Here is a 27,009-nt window from a genome sequence, read left to right as displayed (position 1 = left end):
CTAAACAGGGGCTTCTAGGCAGGGAACACAGGAGTAGTTACCACTCCCTGGAGCTTATCATGGCTTGGGGAACTGGGCCAGTCAGGAAAGAACCAGTTTCTCCTCCCAAGGATGGGACGTTTGAGAGAGGGTGGGCTAGAAGATTTGGGCTGGAAGCTTTGTAAAGTCCTGCTTGGGATTCTCACATGTCAGTCAACCTCCCTACCAAGGAAGACCAGAACATAGTAGCCTAATCCATGAAGGATATTGGGTCACTAAGGGTCTTCTGTCATGCCTGGGGTAGTGTCCTCCCAGGCCTCATTCTAAGCTGTCCATTTAGATATGTGCTAGCCTGATTCCTTGTGAGTTTATTAAAGATGAAGAAATCTATCTTTGTTCAAAGGTCAGGTTACTTGGGAAGAAGTCTGATAGTGAGACGTTCTTCGGACGCACTTGTCACTCATAGAATTGCTTTCAGTGATGATTTGGTTAGACACTACACACCAAGATAGAGAAGGCTGTCTATTTCAAAATATGAACTTAGTGAAAATTAGACCCTCCCTCTTTTATTGCAATTATGTCTTTTACCCACAGGATCAATTAAGGGTGCTCTAGCCGTCGTCACACTACATAATACATAAGTTTAACAACAGAAGTTAAATTCCTCCATTCACTCGTGGGAAACGAGCAGATTGCCCCGGTTGAGATTCTTCTTTACTTTAGCAAACATGCTAGAAAATGATCTTGTTTCCAATTAGATTTATCCAATGATGGAATTAGGCTCTCAAGTGAGGGGTTGATTTCCCCCATCTCTGGAAATCTTCAGGCAGGAGTCAATGGCTCATTTCTGAGAGGTTTCACTGAGTGAAACTGACATTAGTAAGCATTGGACCAAAGTGACAAATACAGTCCACTCCTCCTGAAAAATTGCATAATCTCACATACACAACTGGATAAAAAGACAGTGTGGTTGTAGTTCGGACAATTAACTAGGTCATGGCTGCAGTTAGAAGTATTTTTTGCATCTTATAAGGATGCAAGTATTTAGTCAGTACCCTTTAGCTCACTCAGAGCCCAAGTAGAAAATCTAAGAGAAAAGGATTGCTTCTGTCCCACACATACCGAAAGGTTTTCCAGGCCTATATCGGGCACAAAAACAACACGGGAAGCCCTGCGCCTCCCCTCTGAAAGGTAGCTTCCCTGGTCGCACCTTTCTGGATGAAGAATCTAGAATGGGTTTTTTCCTTGTGTGATCAAACTTGGTTTCCGGGCTCCCTTGTGATAGATCGAGGAACCCTTAGATCCTCATGGCTCTGATTTCATTCCTGAAGCTGCCTTTCAAGAGAGTGCAGGGCCCACATCCCCGACGTGAACAAAGTGGAACGCACGTCCTTCCTGCCCCACCTCCCCGGAAGAGGTGCCAAGTCTCAACTTGATCAAACAAGTAGGAAACTTCTATTTTTCAAACAACGTTTTCATTACTTGTATGGTTCCTCTCATGGTTACACTTAAAGTCCACTGTGTCTTAAGAAAAGGGCCCTTAACTTTGTATTGCTTTGGGCTGAGGACTCATTCATCGGTCATGGAAATTCAGCAGTGCCCCTGTATTAAACTCATTCATAGGGTGTCTCGAAGGTCTATCTTTTTTTTTTTAAGTTTGTTTCATTATTTTGAGAGAGAGAGAGAGAGAGAGTATGCAAGAGGAGCAGAGAGCGAGGAAGAGAGAGAATCCCAAGCAGGCTCCATGCTGTCATCATGGAATCCAGTGCGGGGATGGATCTCATGACCATGAACGAATTTCGACCTAAGCGGAAATTGAGTCAGTTGGCCGAAAGTGACTAAGCCACCCAGGTGCCCCTCTAAGGTTCATCCTTAGCCCAGATCATGCTTTACCCTCGTTCTAACCATGGCTTACATAGACTCAAATTTTCAAGACATTCCCTTTCTTTGTATCATGAACCACATTCCTGAAATAGAGCAAGACACGCTATCGTGTACCCTACGACGATGGCCCTGCTTTCGAAACATCAAGGTAGCAGCAGATCGTGCAGCCAATGAGACGTGGCACTCCGGGGTCAAACTCTGGATTCTCTACCGAAAATCTGTAAAGTCCTGGTTGAGTTATTCCATTATTCTAATCCTCAGTTTCATTTTCTGCAAAATGGGGATATGATAAACAGTATCTTCCTCAAAGTGCTGTTGGGATAACCAAAAGAGATCATCCACATAAAGTACATAGCGTGGTGCCTACCTTGCACCAGGCATTAGTTATTATTCTTCAAATATGTTGCAAGATTTTGACCATTTCCTGAGAGTCTTACAGATTCAAAACAAAAAGTAATCCAAGTTCTAATCTAAGGCTTCAAAGAAAACATTTGTAATTTGTTCCAAGTGGCATGCACTCTTAACTGGTACCAATTCCAACAGTGGGCTCAGGTGCTGGCTTCAGGCATTTTCTGCTCTCAGACAGTGGTCTAATGGAGCGAACCTTCCTTTGAGAGCCAAGAGATGTGGCTTTTTGTCTGAACTTTGCCACCAATCCCCCCAACTGACCTTGACAAACCCTTTCTCTATATCTGATTCTCAATTTCTATATACATTCTCTTGCAGATGAATTTATATATACAATCTCTTGCAGATCAAGGGCTCAGTGAATTATAATGGCCCAGTGGTCATTCCCAAGGACTCCTTTCCTAAAGGTCCCTGGGGAAGTGGAGAATTCCGCACACTGTTAGAAGATCTTTTGGGAGGAAGGGGAAGGAGTAAGGGCAGGATTTTTAACTAAGACAAAAAAAAATGAGATTACTATTCCCTTTCTAACATAATGGACCAATCAATCAGCCACGCTTCAGGGGACCTTACTGAATACAAGATACCGTTGTCTGTAGAGCAATAGAAGACAGCATTCTAGAAGGCAACCATGCAGTTGAAAAGCAGGCTTCAAAAAGGTAACATTCATAGCAATCCAATAAGTATAATCAATCAAGTAAGTATTATCAAGATAAGTAAATCAAGTATAGGGAATATGTGTATGAGGCCGTCGCAAGCCCTAAGCATCTGCCGTAGGCACTTTTCTTGTTGAGCAAACTGTGACACAAAGCTTAGTAAACTTGTCTGGGGTCCCGTAGCTAGTAAGTGTTGGAACTGGGGTTCAAATACAGGTCGTCTAGCTCTAGATTGACCATTTTGCTCATGACTGAGACTTCAAAGGATAAGTAAGGCCAAGTGAGGATGGGACAGACATGAGGTGAGCAGTCTCTGACTGTGGCAGGAGAGAGGGTACTTGTAACTTAATATAGCCAGCGTGTTCAGACCTTCACGAGTCAAGAGGAAGTGAAATGAATCACTCCCCAATGTCAGTACCCTATCATCCTGAACCAATTAGGAATTGTCTTGCCATAGTCCTGTTCTCCTTTGTGTTTCCAAAGTAACAATGCACTCCATTCTGAAACCCAGTATTTTACATTCGATTGACATCAGCTTCCCAAATATTGTAAGGCTCTTTCTTGTGACGGTGCTGGAACTGGAGTTCAAACATGAGAAAAAGGGAATGTATCATTAAATTCTAGCACAAATAGGATAATAGCATTGAGAACCTGTGAATTGTATTAATCCCCCATCTGACAGATAAGAAAAGTGAGATTCAGAGAAACTGGCGTCGCTCATGGTGGGGGCACTGACTGAGTGAAAGATCTGGAGGCAGAGTGAGTCTCCCAGCCTGCCATCTGAAGAAAACGAAAAGCCTAAAGCCATGCGCACTTTAGGCTGGACAAATGAGGACTATGGGGCATTTTTAAAGCCATCGGCAAGAAGCATTCAGGAGATGAAAGGAACTCAAGCTTGGGGTCTACAGGAAATACCTTTTCACAGTAAAAATAGACCCAAAGTGGGAAGGAACCCTTGGCAAAGGAGTGAGTCCTCAGGCACTGGGAGTGTCCGAGTGGAGGGTATTTAGAGCCCCAGGGTGGCCTGCCCCAGCTCAGAGGATAGAAACCCACTTGCTCCAACAAAGCAGAGAAGATCATCTGATGGTCACCAGCAGGCATTGGAGTAGACACCAGGGATGCCACGGGAAGGCTTCCTGAAGGCGACGATCCATGGTAACGCCAAGGTGCTGTGCTAAGGGCGGTGATGATGGGGAGGCAAAACGAGAGGAGAGGGACTAAGTACGCTAAACATTACTCGTGCTGTTTTCAAAATCTCATTATCAAATCTATATGACCAAGCTGGTGTGAAATCCATCCGTCAGCTGACAAAGAAGAGTCAGATCTTGTGCAATTAGCTGTTAGAAGAAATTCAGACACCTATCTGTCCTTGAATTAACTGTTCTGTGGCTAACTTACTGATTTCCCAGCTGGTGTGTGTGGGCATGCCTCTCTCTGTGCCTGTGCCCTGGTCCTAGGTAACGCTCTTTGCAGCCCCTGGTGATACGGATTGTCTGTAGTTTTATCGGGAGTGAAGATGGCATGTCGTGATCCTTTGGGGGAATATTCCAGGTTCCCGTCCAGATACCAAGCAGGTTGTCAGCATGCAGACAGAGGCCTCAGGACTAGGGAGCAGAAAAAGCATTGTCCTGAAGCCGCAGAGAATGTGCGGTCTCTGAGCAATGTTGTGCTCCCCCCCTGGAGAGCTCCAGCTACGGGACACTGACTTTCCCACATCCTGGCCGTAACACTGAGCACTCAGGTCAGCCTAAACCCCGGGCCACACCAGGATGTAGGCGAAGAATAAAACTCAGGTAACTGTCGATTGTCACCAGCAGTCCGACCAGTTGGACTGATACTGTTTCATCAACCTGGCCCAGATCGTCTCTTGGTGCTGGGGACGCGGAGCCTGAGGTGTTGCAACGGTTCTATTCATTTGTTTCCTCTATGGAGTCACTGTGAAATTCGAATCCAGGATGACAAAGTTCCAAAGCCAGGCTTAGCTGTCTGTTCGCGCCCTCTCTGGCTGTTAGGGAAAATGAGGGGCTTGCTTGAGGCTAATTTTGAGGTCATCTTCAGTTTTGAAAATCCTTTCCTCCTCCTGAAGGAATTGGATGCTTCTTCATTTAGTGACTCCCAGACGGTTCCGGAAACTAGGCAGGACTAAGGCAAGTTCACATTCAGTGTTGACCTTCCAGAAGCTTTTAAGGCTGGACAATGAAATTATTGGGCACTCCGGATCATCAAAATAAAGTTGGCACCATTCGCCGGGGCCTCCTCCCTCAGACAACAGAAGGGCATTGAGCATGCTGGTCAATCCGTTGGGTTTCCCTGTGTGGAATGAGAGGGCTTGCCCTTGCTAGAACTCTCTTAGGCTGCTCTCCCCTCTAAGATTCTGTGACCTTATTTTTTAATAGTTTCCATGAAAAAGGAGGCAGGAAGACTCAGGCAAAACCGTTCCCTGTGTTCCAAACCTAACACGAAATAGAGCGAGACCCTTCAATGACTCAAGTTTACTCATGAAGCGAGTCCACGTGAATTTGATTTGCGACGTTTATGGATGTGTGCGCTTCTGTTTTGTTAAAGTGACGTTAGTTCGGAGGAAGGAGAGCAGGAGAAACGAGCAGGGTCCCTTCCCGTTCCTTTTTGCTGCAGAGGGAATTGCATTCACTCTGGGCTCTCGTTGGGAGGTTGGAGGGAGGGATGGACGTAAGACTCTGTGAAGGGTTAAGATATGGACTCCTCTTTTTAAAAAAAAAATGTTTAAATGCCTTGTTTCTTCTTGCTGTTTTCCCGCCACTCCAAACACTGGTAAAACTTAACTCTTCCAGAAGTCCAGCTTTGCTATAAAGTAATTTATTCTCCTTTTTTTTTTTTTAATTACAGTATTCTCAAATGAGGGATGAAGTATTCAAGTCAAACTTGGTCTGTGCATTTATCGTTCTCCTATTTATCACGGCAATACAAAGTTTGCTTCCTTCTTCAAGGTAAATACGAAAGGACTAAGTTATCAGGTGAAATGTCTTTGTGCGTTGATGGTCCCTCACCTGGAGCCAGCCCGCTGACCTTTTCAAAGGCTCAGAATTTAAAATAACGGGATCCAGGATCCACACGGAAACGTTGGCCAGTTATCAGTGTCTGTCCGGGTTGTCTTACTCTGCATCATCTCCCTGCTCTACCAAGGCAAGAGTCTTTCCCCAGTCTCAATAAAAACCACAACCAAAATCAAAATAGGCCCCACTCTGATTTGACATTGCACCCACGAATGCGGCAAGTAAGTATTAGAGCCTCCCTCCCCATGGTCTCGTCCCTTTGTTAATGACCTCTTTGTTGTTCATAGATAAAGCATCATCATAGCTTCCTGGGCCAGCGAAGTTGGCACTTTAATAACACTGCAGACACCTGTATGTGGCCAGTCACTGTTGCAAATACCTTACATGCAGTAGCCCATAAAATCCTCATGGCCACCCTGTGAGGTAGGTACTACTGCTGTCCCCATTTTAAAGAGGAGAGAACTGAGGCCCGGAGTAATGGAATGACTTGCACAAGGTCTCACAGTCGCAAATGTGACCGCCTCGATTCAAACCCAGGAAGTCTCCTTCCGGCGTGTGGGCCCTTGACACTCCAGGCAGACACAGACTCGTATCGCACAGGTCCTGGGTGCCCCAGCCAGCACTGGAACCTAGTTCCGGATTAGTCTCGTGGCCATGCTTTTTGCCCTTCCTGTACTTTGAGGAAGCCCCTACCTGCTTTCTTAGGTAAATTCCCTTCTCCCAAAACTTACCATGAATTTTCCCCTTTGATGAGATCGACAAATACTTGTTAAATGTCTAATACAGGCAAGCGATACGCTAGACCCCGAGTATGGTACAATTTTGTGGGAGGAGGTCTGCATCCTCTAAGACACATTAGTGACGACTGTCCGGTTAATGAGCACTTATTACCTGGCAAAAAAATGTTCAATCCTTTGCATGGGTTGTCTCCACAAAGCCTCAAAGACAACCGGTAAGTGGGGGCACACTCTGATTCCCGTTTTGTAGATGAGGCTATATCCAAGGTCCCATACCTATATAATGGCTGAACTGGGAGTTGAATCCAGAGACAGAGTCTGTGCTTTTTTTTTTTTTATTTTTTATTTTTAAAAAAATTTTTTTAACGTTTATTTATTTTTGAGACAGAGAGAGACAGAGCATGAACAGGGGAGGGGCAGAGAGAGAGGGAGACCCAGAATCTGAAACAGGCTCCAGGCTCTGAGCTGTCAACACAGAGCCCGACACGGGGCCTGAACTCACGGACCGTGAGATCATGACCTGAGCTGAAGTCGGACACTTAACCGACCAAGCCACCCAGGCGCCCCAGAGTCTGTTCTTTTAACTGCTTACCTACTGTGTACCCAAATCAGCGATTCATTGTGAGCAGATGGTTTAAGGAAAAGTTGGCAGAAAAAGTAATATTTTGGGCTGAGAAGAATGAGATCGAGTGGGGGAAGATTCCCAGTCTTAAAAAAGAGCGTTGGCAAAGGCACAGAGGTGCGGAAACCCTTGTGTTTGTAGAGTCGTGGGCACATGGGAGGCTAGAGTAAAGGTTTATGCAAAGGTATGGTGGGTGCCATGGCTGAAAAAGGAATGAGCTAGCTCACAGGTGCTGTGTCCACAGTGATAAAAGGTGTTCAGGCGCGATGACACTCAGAGAATGGCCATGCTTGATGGCTGTGGATGGGCAGGGATACGAGGAGGAGAAAGGTGGTGGCAGAGGGCGTGTATTTCTGAATCTGGCAACATTCCCTCGTGTCTGAACAGCTAGATAGCAGAACCAAAAACCTCATGGACTGTACTACAACCAAAACAGGTGAGGCAGGTGCCCCATAAGTTCCCAAATGGAAGTGGGGGGCAACAATCTCCCAATAGCCCCAGGATTGGTGCGACGTCAGCGTCTGTGTGTGAAGAATCAGAAACAAGCAAGTAGGCACCTGTCACATCTGGGAACGAAAGGAGTCCCAGTAGAACCAACGAGGGGCCATTTACTGGGAAGTGTCATGGACCAGATTGAGAGAGCAGCTGAAAGCAGGAAGGGTTTGCCCAATCCGGCATCCAGGGAGTGCAAAGGGCCACAGCAAATCTGCAGAGCGTGAACTGTTACACACGAGGAACCCCCCCAAACTGACTACCCCATCTCCCTCCCAGGAGAGTGCCTTGGAAGGATCTCTGTGAGGGGAATCAAGATTACGCACAATACGTACTATAGAGGGGGAAAAAAGGAAGATAGGGTCCTTGTGAAAGTGGAAAGAGAATGTAGCCATCACTTTTTTGAATGCCACAGGAAATCAACTACAGAAACAGCTCTCCAGAGTTAAAATAATAATAATAATAATAATAATAATAATAATCTCTCCTAAACCACACCTATTTCGAAAAGCTCAGCAAAGTTAGTTTGACACGAAAATGAGCAACAACACATATTAGTAGCCGTTCCATACCCTGCTGTTACAAGAAAAAAGGGAAAAAAGTAGATCGATATCCTGAGAGTTGATGAAAACACTCCAAAAAGACAGGCCTGCAACATATGTCAAATCTTTAACCTACTCCTTCAAAAGGAATCGAAGCACTTAATGCGGTTCCAGACATGAAATAACAGCCTAAACCAGAATTAGAAAAACTTAGGCATTCGACAAGAGCGCCCGGGAAAGGAAGAAAAAGGACAAGACAGATTTCGGAAACAAAGACTTAACAAGAGAGAGCGTAGAGCCCATAAACAAGGCGAGGAATGCCTTAAGAGGAACAGAAGGTGCAAAGGAAGGATTTTTTTCATCAGAAAGAAGAGTAAAAGGGTTCTCAGGGCCCCTCCCCCACGCCTTCATGCCACATGGACAAGAATCCAGAACATTAATGGTGGATTATGGCTGAAAGGGCTGCAAGACACAGACTCTTTCTGAGGAGGTGTACTCGGGGAAGCCCAGTTCGAGAGGGGAGACAAAAAACAAGGACACAAGAGGAATTTGAAGCGGGCCATACATATACATACACATATACATATACATATACATATACATACACATACACATAAACATACCGTAGACACTAAACATAGCCCACCTCTGAGAGACAGTTACCTAAATCCTCAAAGTAAAGATCATTCACCTCCATTTCTCTTACCTGACACAATATGACCAGTGTTCCACAGAAAATTACAGGACATTCCAAAAGGCAAGAAGAGACAAAGCAATCATTAGAATCAGACTCAGGCATGACAAAGATGCTGAAATTATCAGAGAACCTAACATAACTATTTTTAATATATCAAGGGTTATTCACAAATCTGTGTCTCATCCTCGTACGGGGCCATGCCAGTTTTCTGTGTTTCATTCCAGTTTTAGGCAACGTGCTGCCGAAGCGAGCACAGTATATTCGGTGTTCCGGCGGAAAAATTAGACACCGCGCAAGAAGAGATGGGCAGTTTAGGTAGATAGAAGCTCTAAGAAAGAATCAAAAGAAATACTAGGAATGAAAACACCACAACAGAAATAATGAATGGGTTCGTCAGTAGACTCGACAAAGCCATGGAAAGAATCAGAGAGCTTGACTGTATATAGGTCAATAGAAACTCCCAAGTTGAAATACAGAGAGAAAAATAAGTGGGGGAAAAAAAAGACCAAAGCATTTAAGAACTCGCTTTAAATATAAAAACTCAAATCAGTTACAAGTAAATGGATGGAGAAAGATATACCATGCTAACACTTATCAGAAGAAAGCTGTAGTAACTGTATTAAGTTCAGTCAAAGTAGACTCAGAACAAGGAGAATTACCAGAGGTGAAGGAGGACATTACATAATGATAGATCAGTTCTCGAGGAAGACATAACCATATGGATGTCCTGTCTTGTATCTGTTTATGAAGCGAGTGTCAAAGTACGTGAAGCAAAACCTGATAGAAGCGAAAGGAGAGACAAATCTATTACAGTTGGTGACTTCAGCACTGCATCAGGGACAATTGGATGAAGCAGGTGGGACAGTGTTAAGGACATAGAGAGCCTGAACAGTTAGCTGGTGTTAGCTAATCAACTTTGATAGACTAGTCCATCCAACAAAGGAATATACAGTCTTCCAAGCTCACATGGGACATGTCCTAGAGTACATTCTGGGCCATAGGCCACACTTCACCAAATTTAAAAGAGTAGAAATTATACAAAGTATGATCTCAGACCACAGTGGAGTTAAACTAGAAATCAATAACAGAAAGATAGCTGGAAAACCGCCCAATAGTTGAAGGTTAAATAACACACTTGTAAATAGAGCATGGGCCAAAAAAGAAATCTCAAGAGAGATTTTAAAATATTTTCAACTCAATAAAAATGAAAATATAATTTAGCAAAATTGGTAAGATGCAGCCAAAGTAGTTCTTAGAAATTTATAGTAATAAATGCATGTATCACAAAAGAAAGATCTAAAATCAATCGTCTAAGTTCTCCCTTGGGAAACCAGAGAAAGAAGAATTCAAACCTAAAGTAGAAGACAAGAAATCGTATGAATTAGGGCAGAAATCAATGAAATCGAAAACAGGAAAACAACAGAAAAAACAAAACAGAAATCTGGTTTTCTGAAAATATCAACAAAATCGATAGACCCCTGGCCAAGTTAACAGAAGAGAGAAGTAGACACACACACACACACACACACACACACACACACACACACACGTTACCAATATCATAAGAAAAAGAAAGGTTTTCACTACAGATCCCATGGACATTAAAGTGATAATAAAAGAATACTACATATAACTCTGTGCCCACAAATTTGATAACTGAGATGAAATATACCAACTTGTGGAATGAGACACAAACTACCCAAATCCACACAAGAAGAAAAAGTGAACTTGAATAGCACTATATCTATTAAAGAAACGGAGTCAATAATGTTAAAACTTAGTAAAAAGTACAACACCAGACCTAGATGGTTTCACTGGTGAATTCTACCAAAGATTTAAAGAAAAAAATAATACCAATTCTACACAACCTCTTCCATAAGTTGGAAGTGGAAGGAACAGTCCCTGACTCATTTTACGAGGCCAGCATTATCCTAATATCAAAATCTAGTAAAGACATTGAAATAAAGGAAAACTAAAGATGAGGATCTTTCATCAACATGGACATAAAAATTCTCAATGAAATATTAGCAGATCAAATCCAACAATGTATAAAAACAATTACACACCATGACTAAGTAGAATTTATTCCAGATAGGCAAGGTGTATTCAACATTTGAAAATCAAATGATGCAATCTACTGTATCAACAAGCTAAAGAAGAAAAAAATCACATGATCCCTCATCTGACACAGAAAAAGCATTCGACAAAATCCAATGCCCATTTAAAGTAAAAACTCTCAGAAAAAACAGAAATAGAAGGGAACTTCCTTAATAAATACAGTCTATAAAGAATCCTAAGTGGTGAAAGACTGGAGGCTTACCCCCTAATATCACTAATAAGAATGTGCTATCTCACTACAACTATTTAACATCCTGTTACACATTCTGGCTAGTAAAATAAGACAATGAAAAGGAATAAAACGTATACATATGAGAAAAGAAGAAATAAAACTATGTGTATCTGCAAATGATGTGACTTTCTATGTAGAAAATCCCAAGAAATCCATCAAAAAAAAAAAAAAAAAAAAAACCCTCCTAAAAGTAATGACCAAGTATAGCAAGGTCACAGCATAGGAGATCAATACACAAAAGTCAATTGCTGTGCCATATATAAGCAATTCAAAATTGGCATTCAAAGTTAAACAATATTTTTTAAAGCACCAAAAAGTCATCCCTGGGTATGGATCTAACAACCTATGTACAGTATCTGTATGCATGAAACTAAAAAAACACCAATGAAATAAATCAAAAAAGATTTAAATAAATTCTATGCTCATGGGTTGAAAGACTTGATATTATTAAGATGTCAGTTCTTCCCAAGTTGATCTATAGATTTAATACGGTATCACTCAAAATCCTAGCAAGCTGTTTTATAGATATCAACAAACTGATGCTGAAGTTTATATGAGAAGGCAAAGGATGTAGCATAATCAATAAAATACAAAAAAAAAAAAATCCAACAACAACAAAACTAGATTAGTCACACTACCTAATTTTAAGACAATATAAAGCTACAGTAATCAAGAAAGTGTGACATTGAAGAAAGAATAGACACATAGTTCAACAGAAGAGTGAGCCCAGAAATAGATTCACACTAATATATATAATTAACTGGTTTGTGACAAGGTGCAAAGTCAATTCAATGGAGGAAGAGTATTTTTTCAAGAAATGGCACTGGAAAAATTGGACACCCATATGAAAAAAAAAAAACCACAAACCTTACATTCTTCACAAAAAATGATTCCAAATGGTTCACAGACCTAAATGCAAAGTATAAAACTACCAGAAGAAAACTTAGGAGAAATTGGTGATCTTGGGATTGGTTGGGAGTTTTTAGATATAACACCAGAATCATGGTCCATGAAAGAGAAAACTAACAAGTTGGGTTTTATTGAAATTAAAATCCTGCTGGGTGAAAAGCACTGTTCAGAGAGTGAAAACACAAGCCACAGACTAGAAGAAAGTGTATTAACTCGCATACCTGATAAAGGACTTGTATTCAAGATATACAAAGAACTCTTAAAACTCAACAATAAGAAAACAAATAACCCAGTTTTTAAAATAGGCAAAAGATCTGAACAGACACCTCACCAAAGAAGATTAACAGATGTCAAAAAAGCATATGAAAAGATGCTCAATATAATTTTCCATTAGGGAAATGCAAATGAAAACAACAATGCTATACCAACACATATCTATTACGATGACAAGGGCCAGAAAATAAGGAAGTATTAACACACACACACACACACACACACACACACACACACACACACACAATGATGGGAGAATGCCAAAGGGGCATGGGGGACAATTGGAAAAACTCCCCAGAGCCAAAGCTGAAACAACCTGAGTAAGAAAATAAATAAAATAGAATTGGGTTATAACCCAAAATACAAAATAAATATCAATGGATTGATACTGATAGAAATAAGTGATTGAGTGAATAAATTAAGAATTGAACAATCTCCCATTCAGAAAAATTCCAAATATTCTATGTAGCTACTCTGTCCTCAAGGAGGTAGAGTTTAACTCCTTACTCCTGTGGGGGAGTGTGGCTATCCTAAAAGTATCTTCCTTCCAAAGAGTACGGTATGAATGGAGGGAAAGCATGAAAAAACAGGACACATACTGTCTCAGCTGATGAAGGGTAACATCAAATCAATAGGGATAAATCACATTGGTAGGATGTGATGAGACTGGCACATAACCTTTGTGGTCTTCCTTTCAAAAACCCATAACCTAATCATGAAGAAAATCAGATGACTTCCAACTGAAAAACATTCTACAATATGCCTGGCCAGTACTCCTCATAATTCTCAAGGTCATTTAAAGCAAAGGAAGTCTAAGAAATTGTGAGTAGAGCCTATGGAGATATGACAACTTAATGAAGGTGGTTTCCTGGATTGGAGACGCAAATATGGAAAGCCCTAGAAAGAATGTCCAACCCAGTATTTATGAGCATGAGGGGCCAGACTGTGCTCTTGAAATAATACTCCAGTTTTTGTTTTTAAAAAAATTTTTGGAAATATTTGTGATTCCAAGGCTGGCGCCAGAAATACACAAGGTAGACTGGAACATCTTGTCCTACTAGAAAGTAAGGAAGCCATCAAGTTTATGAGCCATACTAAAGGACTCAGAAGCCACATTGAAGAACTTTCACTGTCCTAAAAGGGAATAATTGGAGCTTTGGGGCGGATAATTGTTAAAATGTTGAATGAAAACCTGGTCAACTATTTTTAACTTTAGAAGTGTATAATGACATTTTTTAAAAGTTGCTAACCATTGGTAAATGATAGAGAACTGATTGTTTATCTTGGAAACTAGAAAAAAAAGAAAAGAAAAGAAAAAAAAATTTTTTTTGTCTTTCCTGCATGAAGTGCACCACAAAATTACCAAACAGTAGGTGAATGGAAACATCATCAAATTGTTCAGGCCAATAATTTTTAAAGAAATTATAGAATTAAAATATCACCATTTTCCAACACCCCAATGACTTAATGGATCTAGGAACTGCACAGAAGCAGAGACAACCATGTCTCCTGATGGAAGAACACAACACATCTATAATCTTACCGAAGGGATTGAGCCCAAGTGATCAGGCCGTTGAATCCCGCTTCCGATTTGCAAGAATCATGGAGGATGAAGTCTGCTGAATGAGTATGCAAAAAATCCAGGCAGTGGGAAATGCTGTCGGTCAAAGGTAATGTATTCTTCAATAAATAAATTGTAAGGAAAATAAAGGGATAAAGAGAGAATCTGTAGAGTTTTTTTCAAGACTTACAAGATAAAGCAAATTTAATTTAAAAGTGGCCAGGATTAAACTATAATGTCTAATGGTAGATGATAAAACTGTAAAGAAAAGGAAAAGTGATTGGTGTTGAAGGAGAGGGTGATAACTGGGCCTAGGGATGGGCTTTCAGACTGCCCTGCAGAGTTCTGTTTCATGGATTCAGTGGTCATTACAAAGGCAGACATGTTCTAATAACTAATGAAGCTATATTTCAGTGTGGTTTCTGTATGCTTCAGTTTACAATTAAAAAAAAAAAAGCTTTGAGAGAGAGAGAAGGAAAGACGATGTACCTCTGCTAAATTGAATGCCTATTATGAGCCAGACCTGTGTTAGATGCTGGGAATAGATCAGTGAACAAAAAAAGACCAAAAGACCCAAAAAATATGTTCTCCTGGATCTTATAGTCTAGCGGTAGGAGATAAATAATGAAAATATATGCATATGTGTAGATGTATATGCCATATATATAGCTACTTATATGCTATATATAGATAGATCCATATGTAGATATGTCTATGTCTATGCTATGCATATAGATGATGTACAGACCGTGTACATGTATTTTCTACATATATGAATGTACATTCATATCAATTCTACATCAACGAATGAATCAGGAAAGGTACCAGGGAATGCCATAAGGAGGTGGGTTTCCTGACTCCCCAAGAACCATGTAGGGCCCAGGGTCTCAGGGATGGTCTCAGGGTGGTGAGCTGTGAGTGATGGCAGGGTCTTGCCAGATTCACCCAAACTTCCCGGACTGTCCTCTTCACTGCAGTCAGGGGAGGTGTGGGAGCCGAGAAGGACCATATCTGGTTCATGCTCCCTCCTGACTCCTGGAACACTGGGTGTTGACATTCCCAACAAACATCTTTTTTTGTGCCGGACCCGGGAGGTACACAGTCCTGCTCCCTGTCATCATGAAGGGGGGGTGGAGGGAGGCAATTAGCTGAAAAGCTAGAATATGGTGCAAAGACTCTTATGGTAGGGCAAGGGTAAGGTGGAAGAGGATGTGTAGGGGTGAGGTAAAGCAAACAGATCAAGGCAGGCTTTCCAGAGGAGGTGACTGTCATCTCAGCTGCCTCCTGATGGAGCTGGCTGGGTCCCGGGAGAGGACTGAGAAGGAGGTGAAGGGTTTGCAAGCCTTGCTGAGGAATTGTAACTGGTTGGCAGAGAAGACATTATCGAAGCGTTTTAATCAAAGAAGCGCTATGGTCGGCTTTGCGTTTAGAAGGATCACACTGGGGCGCCTGGGTGGCGCAGTCGGTTAAGCGTCTGACTTCGGCCAGGTCACGATCTCACGGTCCGTGAGTTCGAGCCCCGCGTCAGGCTCTGGGCTGATGGCTCGGAGCCTGGAGCCTGTTTCCGATTCTGTGTCTCCCTCTCTCTCTGTCCCTCCCCCGTTCATGCTCTGTCTCTCTCTGTCCCACAAATAAATAAAAAAAAAAAAAAAAAAAAAAAAGAAGGATCACACTAACACCGAAAATGAATAGGAGGAATGGTCTGTCGGTTGGGAAGACCAGTAGGAGGTGGCTACAAAACTCTGGGTGAGAAATGGCAGTGGAGTAGAGAGGAAGAACTTGCTAGACAGGGCAGAGATGGGCTGGTGGGGGCCGGGGGGGGGGGTGGGAGACAGAGAGGAGCCCAGGATGGGACTGAGCATCTGGGCTGGCACCAGGGCAGAAAGGGTCGTGCCAAAAGGGAACTGGTGTGGCACTTCCCGTGGCCTTGGCAGGCTCCCTTCCCAAGTGCCGCGACCAAGGAAGGTGAGCCAGCCCTGATGCCTGGCTCCTGGCTTGACGGGAAGAGACCTGGATCCGGGTGCACCTGCTGGCCGGCGGGAGTCTCTGACTCTGCGTTGCTAACTGAAACACCAGCCAGCGCCCCAAGCCCACTTGCACAGCGAAGAGAAAAAAACTGACAGTGAAGAAAAATTCCAAGTTGAGTTCTGACCAGACGGTCCTCGTGTTGTGGCGATTGAGGGGTCCCTTTGCCCCAGGCAGGGCACAAGCTTTCATTAATGTGCTCGTTTCCTCTCCAACTCATTTTGTTTCTGCTTGATTCTTCACGACTCAACAGATGGTAGGTGCCTTTCACTTTGCATTTCTTCCATTATGGACTTTTTAGCAGAGGAGACCATCCTTGCTCATGTGACCGAAGCTAATTCCCAGCCCCCAAAGCAAAATTGCACGGACCCTGGCAAAGACAGTGCTTGCTCGGCACTTTGCTGTAATTTCCACATGCACGCAGATGTTCCTCTCCCAGTGGGCAAACTGAGGAAAGAACAGAAAATATCTTTTGTGATTATAGAACAGTGTATCTCAGTCTACATGCATGGTGATGAGGAGGTGGAGGACAGACAGGAAGCGGGCGAGGTGGGGGGAAGAGGGAAGGAAGGAAGGAGAAAGAGAAAATATGCAAGCAAGAGAGGAAGGTTAGAAAAGAAAAAGGAAGGGAAGGAGGGAGGGAAGGAAAGGAAGGGAGGAAGGAAAAAAGGAAGGAAAGGAAGGGAAGGAAGGAAGGAAGGAAGGAAGGAAAGGAAGGAAAGAAGGGAAGGAAGGAAGGAGAGGGAGGGAAGGAAGGAAGGAAGGAAGGAAGGAAGGAAGGAAGGAAGGGAGGAAGGAAGGAAAGGGAGGGAGGGAAGGGAGGGAGGGAGGGAGGAAGGAAGGAAAGGGAGGGAGGGAAGGAAAGAAGGAAGGGAGGGAGGGAGGAGGAAAGAAGGAAGGAAGGAAGGAAGAAAAAGAAAGAAAGAAAGAAAGAAAGAAAGAAAGAAAGAGAAAGAAAAAGAAGAAAGGGAAAGAAAGAAAGAAAGAAAGAAAGAAAGAAAGAAAGAAAGAAAGAAAGACAGGCACTGGATCTTATTATTTTCTGTGCATCTTACTAGCTGTGTGTATGTACTTGATCTCTCTGGAGCCTCAGTTTTCTCATCTTTAAAATGGGAATAACAATGCCAACTTCTCAAGGTTGCCACGAGAATTAAAAGAACTGTATCCATTTTGCTAAATTCTGGTTTCCTTCCCTTTCCTGAGCCGTAACATTTTCATCTGTCGAAGTGGCTAAGAATACCTACCTCTCAGGGTTGCTATGAGGCTCAAATGTACAATTGGACTCATACACTCTTTGCAGATTTTGAAGGGTGATTCAAATGTCATTTTGGGGTATGATCCAATTTCCTGTTCCTACTGTACCACAAGCTGCTAAGGCTATTCACCCATCCGCATTGATCCTTGCCCCCCCACCCCGCCCCCAGCAAACATCCGGTCATGCTACCAGCCCAGACTCTGCTTTAAAGACAGACTGCTGAGAACAGTTAGAACTTCATGTCCACAAATGATTTGGATAGAGCTGTTTGCAGATCCTTTGTCATTTTTTTCAGACTCGATTTCAGAAATGAAAGGTTTCCTTGCCTCTTACGTCCAGCAACAATGCAAAGCGAATTCAGAAACCCCGGATGCCCGAGTAGCTCTGTAATTAGATCTGAAAACTACAAATCGTTGTTCTGATGTTTGTGTGCGCAGAAAAGAAATGAACCCCGGAGAGCGGCTGCAGGGATTCTTAGAGGAATTTTATACGCAGCGCCAGCGCCCTGCATCTTGTAATTAATACTCTTCCCGTAGATCCTTAAAACGCCTTCGGTCTTCTGGATTTCACTGTGAATAGAGAACTAATGTTGCTCTGAGTTCGTATTACGTGCGAAGCATACTGCTTTATGACTTTTAACCTCAGAGCCGCCTTTAAGAGGTGCACTTAACAATTCTGGCTTTGCAGATTCACAGGGATGCACAGAAGAGTTAGTTACCTTGCCCGAGGCTGTGTCCCTGGTTAGGCTTTGGAGCCATCGGTTCAAACACACAAGATTTTGTTCCCTCTTGCCGCTCACTAACCCACACGCCTGCCTTGTCCCTCCTGCTTTGGCTTGTTCGGGCTCCTGTAACAACGTACTCCAGACTGCGGGCTTATGAATAACAGAACTTTATTTCTCAGTCGTGGAGCCTGGAAGTCCAAGATCGAGGCACTGGCCAACTCAGTGTCCGGCGAGAGCCTTCCTCCTGGTTTGTACGTGTGTCCTCACGTGGAGGAGGGGGCCGGGGAGCTCTCGGGGGGCCTCTTTTATGAGGGCACTGGCCCCATTTGTGAGGCCTCCGGCCTCATGAGCTGATCACCCCCCAAAGGCCCCACCTCCAGATACCGTCAATTGGGCATTAGGGTTCAATATACAAATTTGGGGAAACGTAAGAAGTCCGTCACTAGCACTGCCCTTTCCTTCGTTTCAGTAAACCCAGAAGGGAAGGCCGATCACTTAAAATCACGTTAGGGCTTCAAGTGGGTTCTGTGTGCAAATCCCACGCGCGGCGCTCCAGCATCCCGAAACACCCCACCAAAAGCGGACCCCAAAGCACAAGAGCTAAATGGGCAACAAAGCACCCGTTTTGTAAATGTCCAAGCAAATGCTTGCTTTGTCTGTGCAAACCCATGGTGAAGGCTGGAAAACAGGATGTGAAAGTCATGAGACTACATGATGTCCATTCTGGACCTCCTGCATTTCCACCTGTCTCCCCGACTCTACCCTCCCACACCAGTGTGGGGTCTCACTGCTGCGATCCCCAGAAAGACCTATACAAGGCACATACGCCCCCCTGCCCCAGTGCCAAAGGAATTGGGCAGTTGCCTGTTGGTAAATTCCTGGGGGCACGTGAGCTTCTGCTCAGGAAGAGATGGCCAGGCCTCTTCTCCTAGGGAAGGTCATGCCTCTGGCTTCCCAAGCAGCGTAGTGGATCTAGAAGGAGGAGAGGGCCAGCAGCTGAACTTCATATAAACATCGAACTTAACAGTGGCCCTGCCTTCCAAGAAGGACCAGGTCCACTGAATACCCCAGACAGGCTCTGATCAGGCTAATAGCAGACTCCTCCCGGAGGCAAGGAGATAGAGGGGCTAGGGAGTGGGGGAGAATCCTTTTCCCTATCAAAGGCGGTGAGGGGAGGAACAGCCCCTGCTCTCCCCACAAAAGCAGACGTCAGTGAGCGTTTATTGAGCGCGCTGTGTGTGCTCAGCTCTATACTAGGTGTCAAGGAAGAATCCAGAGAAAAGCTGAGCTTTGAAGGCCAAACAAGACATTCCCCCAGGAGAGAGCACAGACGTAGAAGCAGCACAGTCCTCAGGGCATGTGGCCGAGTGTTGCCACTGGAGGGCAGAGAGGTGAGAGAGGGAGCCCAGGGCAGCCGTCGCGGCCCCGCGCGGCCTGGAGGGCCACAGACTGTGTCTGGATGGCAGCGGGGGCCACCCGAGAGATGAGGCTCCCTCTGAGCAGCTCTGAAAGTGGCCTCTGCAAGCTTTGCTTCTGAAACAAGCTCGCGCTCTGAAACAAGGCATTCGCATTCTCAGTGGCTGCCTCGCGTTGTTGAGATGCACGGGCCTCGAAATCGGCCCCTCTTCTCCGGGGACTGTCTGACAAAGCATTCCACCTGCAGCTTCCTTCATTCGCCTCTCCTGGGGCCCCCAGTATGATGGTATGCCGTTCAGCAGTGTTTTCCCCAGCCTGTCTGGGGGGAAGCTTCCCGTCTGCCCAGAGCCCTCTGGGAACCCACTGCTGCACAGACCTTCTGTTCTCATCTAGAACTCCTGCAGAGATTTCCCGTCAAGGTGATCCATAAAATCAAAACTGTGCCAGTATTTTTTTAAAAAGGGAAAACATAAAACCTCCCACAATGAAAGCTGGGGGCCGGGGCGGGAGAGTCACTTTCCAGCCTTGGTGATGCTTCAGCAGGCACGGGGGTTTGCGAGGCTCGGTTACTCCCCCACCTTACAAATGTCTCCTCCCCTGCCTCCCCTGGTGCTATGCGTCCTTTCCTCCTGCGCGTTCGACTACACTTCCTAAATTCCCTTTGCTGCCTTCTCCTCTTCCGGCCCCTCAGCTTCTTCTGTGGCTTCGTCTGCGGTCCCCTTACCTCTCACCCTCCTTGGGCAAAGCCTTCCTTCTCAGTTCTTCAGCCGCCACCTTTTCACTCCAGACCCAGAGTTCCACAGCCGCCCCCTCTGACTGCCTAACCTTCTGCATATCTCTGGCCAGATGATCCCCAAGCACCAAAAATTCAGCTGGCCCCAAATCAAATTCCTTATCCTTCTCCTCTACCGGCCAGCTTCTCTTCCTGCATTTACCAGTTAAGACGGTAAAAGCATGAGTGCTATCCTTGACGACGCCCCTCTTCCACACGTGCCCTGCACACACATACAAAATGCTGAGACTACCTCCACGTCTCTCCCTGAATCTCCCAGTTATCAGTGCGGCTACCTTATGTCCCTCTCCTGGTAACTCAGGAGTAGGTCCCAACTACTTAAGTAGGTCCCAACTACTTAAGGACCCTAAGTAGGTCCCAACTACTTAAACCTCTGCTAAACACTTTCTCTCCTCTTCGCTCCATCCCCCACTGCCCACCATGGTTGTCCTTCGGATACACAGACCTGACCACGTCCTTCCTGATCAAGCTTCCGGAACGTCCGTGCATGGCCTCCAGGTGGAGCTTTCTACACAGCATTTATGAAACCCCTTACACTCCAGCCCAACAGCCTCACCACTACTGAGTCAGTGGAGGTTCTAAACACACTGGTCGCTCTTCTTCTGATGCTCTTCTCGTGCTCTCTACTTCCCCTCCCCCAAACCCTCTCAAGGCCTGACCCAAATGTCACCTCTGTTGTGAAGCCTCGCAGGATTGCATTTTCTATTTTCTAAATGATGGTTGCTCAAAATCCTTCAGAGATCATAGCATATTATCCAATAGTTCATCGTTTGTATGTCCATATTCCCCTTCAGATGATGATCTCCTAGAGGATGAGGAAGATGTGTCTTGGGTCCCGGTGCCCCATGATGCATGCCACTGTGCCTGGGAAGACGCTTGTCGAATGAATACGTAGATGAAACCACAGAAGCAAAAAAAAGATGACCGCAAATGTGGGAGATCGGTCACTCACCTAAGTGATTAGAATGGCATAGTGGACTTTAAATCCTAGCTCCAACAGTAAACTCGGTGACCCCGGGGAAGTTGCTTTTCTCCGAGCCTTAAATCTTCACCTAAAAGAGAGATCAAAAGACTTCGTAAGTCCATTCCAAGGAGTGGAGATAAGCTAAAGGAGGTGTCCAATAGATAGGGGCTACCAGGGAACAGAGCTTTGGTGAGACCTTGAAGCTCGAGACGGATACTTGGGAGCGATGTTGAAACCTCGGGCAAGGATGAGTTCTCCTTACCTATAGTTCAGTTTGTACCCGGTATGTCCCAAGCAGCACATAGTACGTTCCATGTGAAACTTGGTAATCACTACCAACCGAGCAGACAGGTGCTGGGTTTCAGTTCATGGCAACAGAGTAGACCAAGAGGGAAAGTGTTTCATAAAGCCCACCCTGAAGGGGAAAGGGCATGTGGGTCCCTCCCACAGCCGGGGTGTTGAGATAAAATTCCAGTAATGTGTTGCCTTGGCAGCAGTCGCACAGTGAGAAAGATGAATGATAAAAGAAGCAAAAAAAAAAAAAAAAAAAAAAAAAAAACGAGCAGAAACAATAAATCAAGCCAAATATCCGATGGTCATTCCGAAGTTTCTCACTAAAGGGGATATTCTAGGGACGGATGTAATAAAAAGGTCTCCTGCTGATGGTCCTTTTCTTAAACAAACAGAGCCTTAGAGAATAACTGGGTGCCAGGGGCAGGGAAGGGCACTCGTGGATGTGATTACCCATATTGTCCAGTGAGTGGGGATCAGACAACTGATGCCACATGACCCAACATTCTGGGTTTCCCCGCAGGGTGATGCCAATGGCCATCCAGTTTTCCATCCTGATCATGCTGCACTCGGCTCTGGTCCTCATCACCACGGCAGAAGATTACAAGTGTTTGCCTCTCGTCCTCCGGAAAACTTGCTGTTGGATTAACGAGACCTACTTAGCCCGGAACGTCATCATCTTTGCATCCATCTTGATTAACTTCCTGGGCGCCATCTTGAATATCGTAAGCATTCCAAACCCAGCAACCCTCTGGCTTCTAGTGTGCAGTCAGGAATGAAGAGTTTATGGAGCCTGCAGCTTTTGCATTGCCTTCCTTGGGACCACTTACCGTCATGTGCCTGGTCCAGCCCCAAGCTTAGGGACAGAGAACAGAGATGGGACTCCTGTCAGAACTGTGCATTTTACTGGTGGCAAACTGTCTTCTTCCCAGTGGGGGAGGTTATTTGCTCCAAAGGAGCTCAAGCACCCTTCAGTTTCTGTATTGTCAATGGCCAATCATTTATAATCATAAATAAGAGTTACCTTTAATTAAGTACCTACCTGCTATGTGCCATGCACTGAAGGAGAAGCTGTATGCGTTTTTCTTACTTAATCCTCACATGAACCCCGTGAGGTAAGTCTCATTATCCCCACTTTATGGCTGAGGAAACTGAGGCTCAGAGACATGAAATAACTTGCAAATAAGGTCTGTCTGACTCCATGACTCATGCTCATTCTCAAATGCTAAATTGTATCTCTGGGAGTGGGGGGGGGGGATGGAAATAAAATAGCTGTCCTTTCTCGAGCACCTACTGTGTGCTGCAGGTAGGTATTACTGTTCCCATGTAACGGATAAGGAAACTGCATTTCGGGAAGGTTGAGACCTTGCCTATGACTTCCTAAGAGTTCATATTGGTTGTGACATATTGAACTCAGATGACTCTCCAGCTGCCATATTTCTCATTGTTTCTAATTTGGTGGTCCATGTTTTAATGATTTCATTTTCTCTCTAGAGTGGTAACATGACAGCGATAGCATTTTCTGTGTATCTACGAACAGTCCGTGTTGTCCGTGACTTAGTGAGTCTAGATTTGGGGAGTGATTTATCCGATTCCAGGTTATGAACTTGGCAGGTTGAGAGGGGCTAGTTGAGGCATCATCTTGTGGCCGAACCCATCACTGGGCCCTTTGGGCCTGAGGGAAGGTCTCCACGTGTTCACGGACCCAAACTGTGCACTCCCACAACTGTCAGCCTGTGAGTCGGAGGCTTATACTGCTTGAAATTCATTGCCCAGGGTGGCCCGGTAGTTACTTAGCGTCTGTGGAGATTCTCAAGTTCTGTGGTTGGCCTCGTAGTAAAGGAGTCTATGGGATAAAGAAAGAGAAAAACCATACTCTAACTAACTCATCATCTCATGAATATTTTATAGATTATTGCAGTTGAAAATGGAAATGCTTAGGACCGTTGATCGTGGCCTGTGGAGGTGTAGCCAGGATCTCGAGTCTTGACGAGGCAGGTGTTTCTGGGGTGCAGGATTTGGAAATAACTCCGGTGGCTGTAGGTCAGGACTCTCTCTCGGCTACCGGGGCCACAGCAATGTAGTAGGAGGTTCAGAGGCTTTGGAGTCAGATAGACGTGCGATCAAATCTCAGCTCTATCACTTACCAGCTTGGGGATCCTGGACAAGTTACTTTACTTCTCAGAGTTTCATGGTTTTCGATCGTAAACTGGGGATAAAAATGGTAGCTACATCACAAGGTGCTTGTGAGGCATTTTTGTCCAACGTGTGTGGCACAGAGGAGGCATTTGGCCAATGGTAGCCATTCTTTCCTGAGCACCACAAAATCTGCAGCAGGTGCCGGCTTAGGGAACGCCCACCGCCCCATGCCAAGAGTCTTTCTGGAAAATGTGCCCCTCAGATCCCTGAAATCCTCCCAGCTTTTGATGAGGGGACCGGCTGCGAGCGTACCTCAGACCTTGCCTCCTGCCGTCTGGCTCTCTTCGGAGTCCCGCAAACACACCTCAGTGACCCTACGTGATGGGGCCAGCAGACCTGTCTCGACCCGGCTTCCTGGCTGGCTTGCAAATGCTTTTTCTGAGCCAGGGCCTTCTCTAAAATGAACGAGGAGATCCCAGCTGGCACCTCCATTCTGGAATGACACCGTGACGGCACACAATCCTTGGTTCCCGGCACTCACGCTGACTTTGTTGTTCCTGTGTTGTTGTTTTTTTTGTTTGTTTTGTTTTGTTTTCTTGTTGTTGTTCTTTTTTTTTTAATCCGCAGCTGTGGTGTGATTTTGACAAGTCGATACCCTTGAAGAACCTGACTTTCAATTCCTCAGCTGTGTTTACAGATATCTGCTCCTGCCCAGAGGTATTTATTCTCGAGCTCCCCTTGGCGAGACTTGGCCTAGGAGTCTCCTCCACCAGCTCCACACAAGCAGGACTGGCTGAAGGGTCTTAGAAAGTGCTCCAGAGACCCGTCTCCTCTTTCTGCCCCCTCCTCCTTCCCCTTCTCTGCCTTTCCTTCTCTCCCCTGCCTCTTCCCTGCTCCCACTTCTGGCCTTTCCCTAGTCTCCCTTCTTCTTCTTCCTCCTTTCTTCCTTCTTCACCTTTATCTCTATCCATTTTCCTCTTCCCCCTTTTTCTCCCCCTCCCCCACTCATTTCCCCTGCTCATCTCAAAATCCTACCACAGAATGTGCTGTTGCTGCTTCCGGCGTAGGCAGGCTGCAGAGTTATGGCTCAGATGGTGTTTGCTGCACTGAAGAAGGGGGGAAGGAAGGAAGGAAGGAAGGAAGGAAGGAAGGAAGGAAGGGGAAGGGAGGGAGGAGGGGAGAGAAGGGGAAAAGGAGGAAGAAAGGGAAGAAGAGAGGAAGGGGAAGGAAGGAAGGAAAGGAGGGGAAGGAAGGGAGGAAAGGAGGGGGAGGGAGGGAGGGGAGGAATAGGCAGAATGAAGGAAGGCAGGGAGGGAGGGAGGGGAAAAGGAGGAAAGAAGGAAGGGGGAGGGAGAGGAAAAGGAAAGAAGTGGAAGGAAGGAAGGAAGGAAGGAAGGAAGGAAGGAAGGAAGGGAGGAAGAGACAGAAGGGAGGGAGGGAGGGGAAAAGGAGGGATGAAGGAAAGAAGGAAGGAAGGAAAGGAGGGGAGAAAGAGACCGAAGGAAGGAAGCTAGTAAATCGCAAACACAGGAAACCACCACTAAAGGCAAACTGCAGGACACGGGGTCAGGACATGTCCCAACAGATATCCACCATCATCATGTAAGTCTGACCTTCCCTTGATCACAGAGCCACTGGTCTGGCTCTGGACCTCGGGGATCAAGCCTGCAGCATTGGGGCAAAGGACAGTTTTAGGCTGTGTTAGCCACGGCCCAGACCTTTTCATTTGGGAACGGAAGCTCTGGGTCAAGAGAGAGGACGGCTGGGATGTCCCGGCAGACCCCGCCCATCCTCACACCCTGAGGACCAGGCAGACCCTAGTTCTGTAAGACCCTGCCAATATCTGGGTGGAGGAAAGGCTCTCTGTCTCAGCTAGGTGTGAGAAATCGGTGTTCGAAACGCTCTGAAAGGGAGAGAAAGCCTCATGCGCCACACAAGGTGTAGACCGTCTATTTGATGTGCAGCATTAAATGCAGCATGAAATCCTCAAGCTGAAACGGGCACCGGCAGGAGTGCCCTCCGTTTCACAGAGAATGCAACAAGGTCCTGGAGAGTGACTTGCTCCGTGCCACTCCTGCCTGCCTTCCATCCTTCCCCCCCCTCTTCTCTCCTTCCTTCTTCTTTTCTGTCCTCTTCTGAATTCAGTTATCAAGACTTGGGACTGCCGTTCAGACCATACCTGGCTTGTTCTTGACCTCGTGCTTCTGGAGCCAGGCTCGGTCCCTAGGGAGGCAGTAGGCATTTCTTAAGGAAGTCCAGGGCAGGATGGGGCTAGCTCTCGTTGGGGGGACCTCTTCCCACCAAGTAGTGACGGGAGCACAGATTTCGTGGACTCTGTGGGATACCAGCTCCCCGAGAACGTCTCGGTTTGGAGGGCAGGAGGGGTGGCCCAAGAGGCAGGAAGTTGGCCGACAGTCAGATGCGTAGAGCCAGGCAAAGCTGGACTGCGCTCCCCGCTGAGCCCCCCATACTTGCTGCCAGTGGAATCGGGAATCAGTTCTTATTCTCTCTGAACCTCAGCGTCCTTGTCTGTAGAGTGGGAGAAATAATACCTTCCTCACACGCCTCTGGTGGGAATGTCGTGTTCTCGTGGTGCCTCCTCCATAGGTGGGTTAGCAGATGCCGAGCTCCCAGCGTGTCATGGGACGCGAGCTCTTCGTCTAGGCTTCCGCGTCCCTCTACGACAGTGTCTGCCCTTGGCCCCACACCCAGGCTCCCACACTCAGGACCACGGCACACGTGGGGTTGCCGGTCCTAAGAAAGTGGCTTTTGGATCGTGTAGCATCACCTCTGGGCCTCAGTTTCCTTATCTACAAAGCGGGGATGAAAGTCGTACCTCCCTCAAGGGTGGTTGTGAGGGGCCAGTGAATTAATTCCTGTAAAGCGTCTAGAGGAACACCAGGCACATAGTATCTGCTCAGTAAACATCAGCCGTGATGTACGTATTATTTCCTGTGGAAGAGGTTTCGAGCCCGCCACCCCAGTATATGTTTACCTGTACGTGACATTCCCCTCTCGCTGTGCTAATGTGTCGTGTACACTGGGGACCATATCCAAAAACTAAAAATGTCTAAAAAAAAAATGAGTTAAAGTAAATGAGCATCTCAGTACTTTCCTCCCACAACCAAAGGATCGTCTTGCTCAGGAGTCAGCAAACTGTGGCCTCTGGCCAAAGAAGAACCGCCACCTGTTGCGTAAGTAAAGTTTGATTGGGGCTTAGCCACACCCATTTTACTGATGGCCCCCGGCTGCTTTCATAGTAC

At 45.6% G+C, this 27,009-nt stretch overlaps 1 protein-coding gene and 1 non-coding gene across 4 annotated transcripts in view; one reads left to right on the top strand and one right to left on the bottom strand.

Moving 5' to 3' along the window:
* Positions 1-27,009, top strand: part of ADCY8 (adenylate cyclase 8) — a 222,353-nt gene that overhangs the window by 146,792 nt on the left and 48,552 nt on the right. For 2 of the 3 annotated variants that reach the window (XM_078441781.2, XM_078441783.2), the window contains 3 exons: positions 5,790-5,890; positions 22,131-22,332; positions 24,374-24,463. In XM_078441781.2, the coding sequence (XP_078297907.1) occupies positions 5,790-5,890; positions 22,131-22,332; positions 24,374-24,463 (393 nt within the window). The remainder of the gene's footprint in view (positions 1-5,789; positions 5,891-22,130; positions 22,333-24,373; positions 24,464-27,009) is intronic. The other variant, XM_078441782.2, reaches the window with a different exon arrangement.
* On the bottom strand, positions 9,195-9,300 carry LOC132664931 (U6 spliceosomal RNA). The gene has a single exon (XR_009603921.2). It is a non-coding gene; the product is annotated as a U6 spliceosomal RNA (small nuclear RNA).

The sequence above is a fragment of the Panthera onca genome, chromosome F2, assembly GCF_046562875.1.
Source record: "Panthera onca isolate mPanOnc1 chromosome F2, mPanOnc1 haplotype 2, whole genome shotgun sequence".
Lineage (NCBI taxonomy): Eukaryota > Metazoa > Chordata > Mammalia > Carnivora > Felidae > Panthera > Panthera onca.
This window is presented reverse-complemented; position numbering and strand designations above follow the sequence as displayed.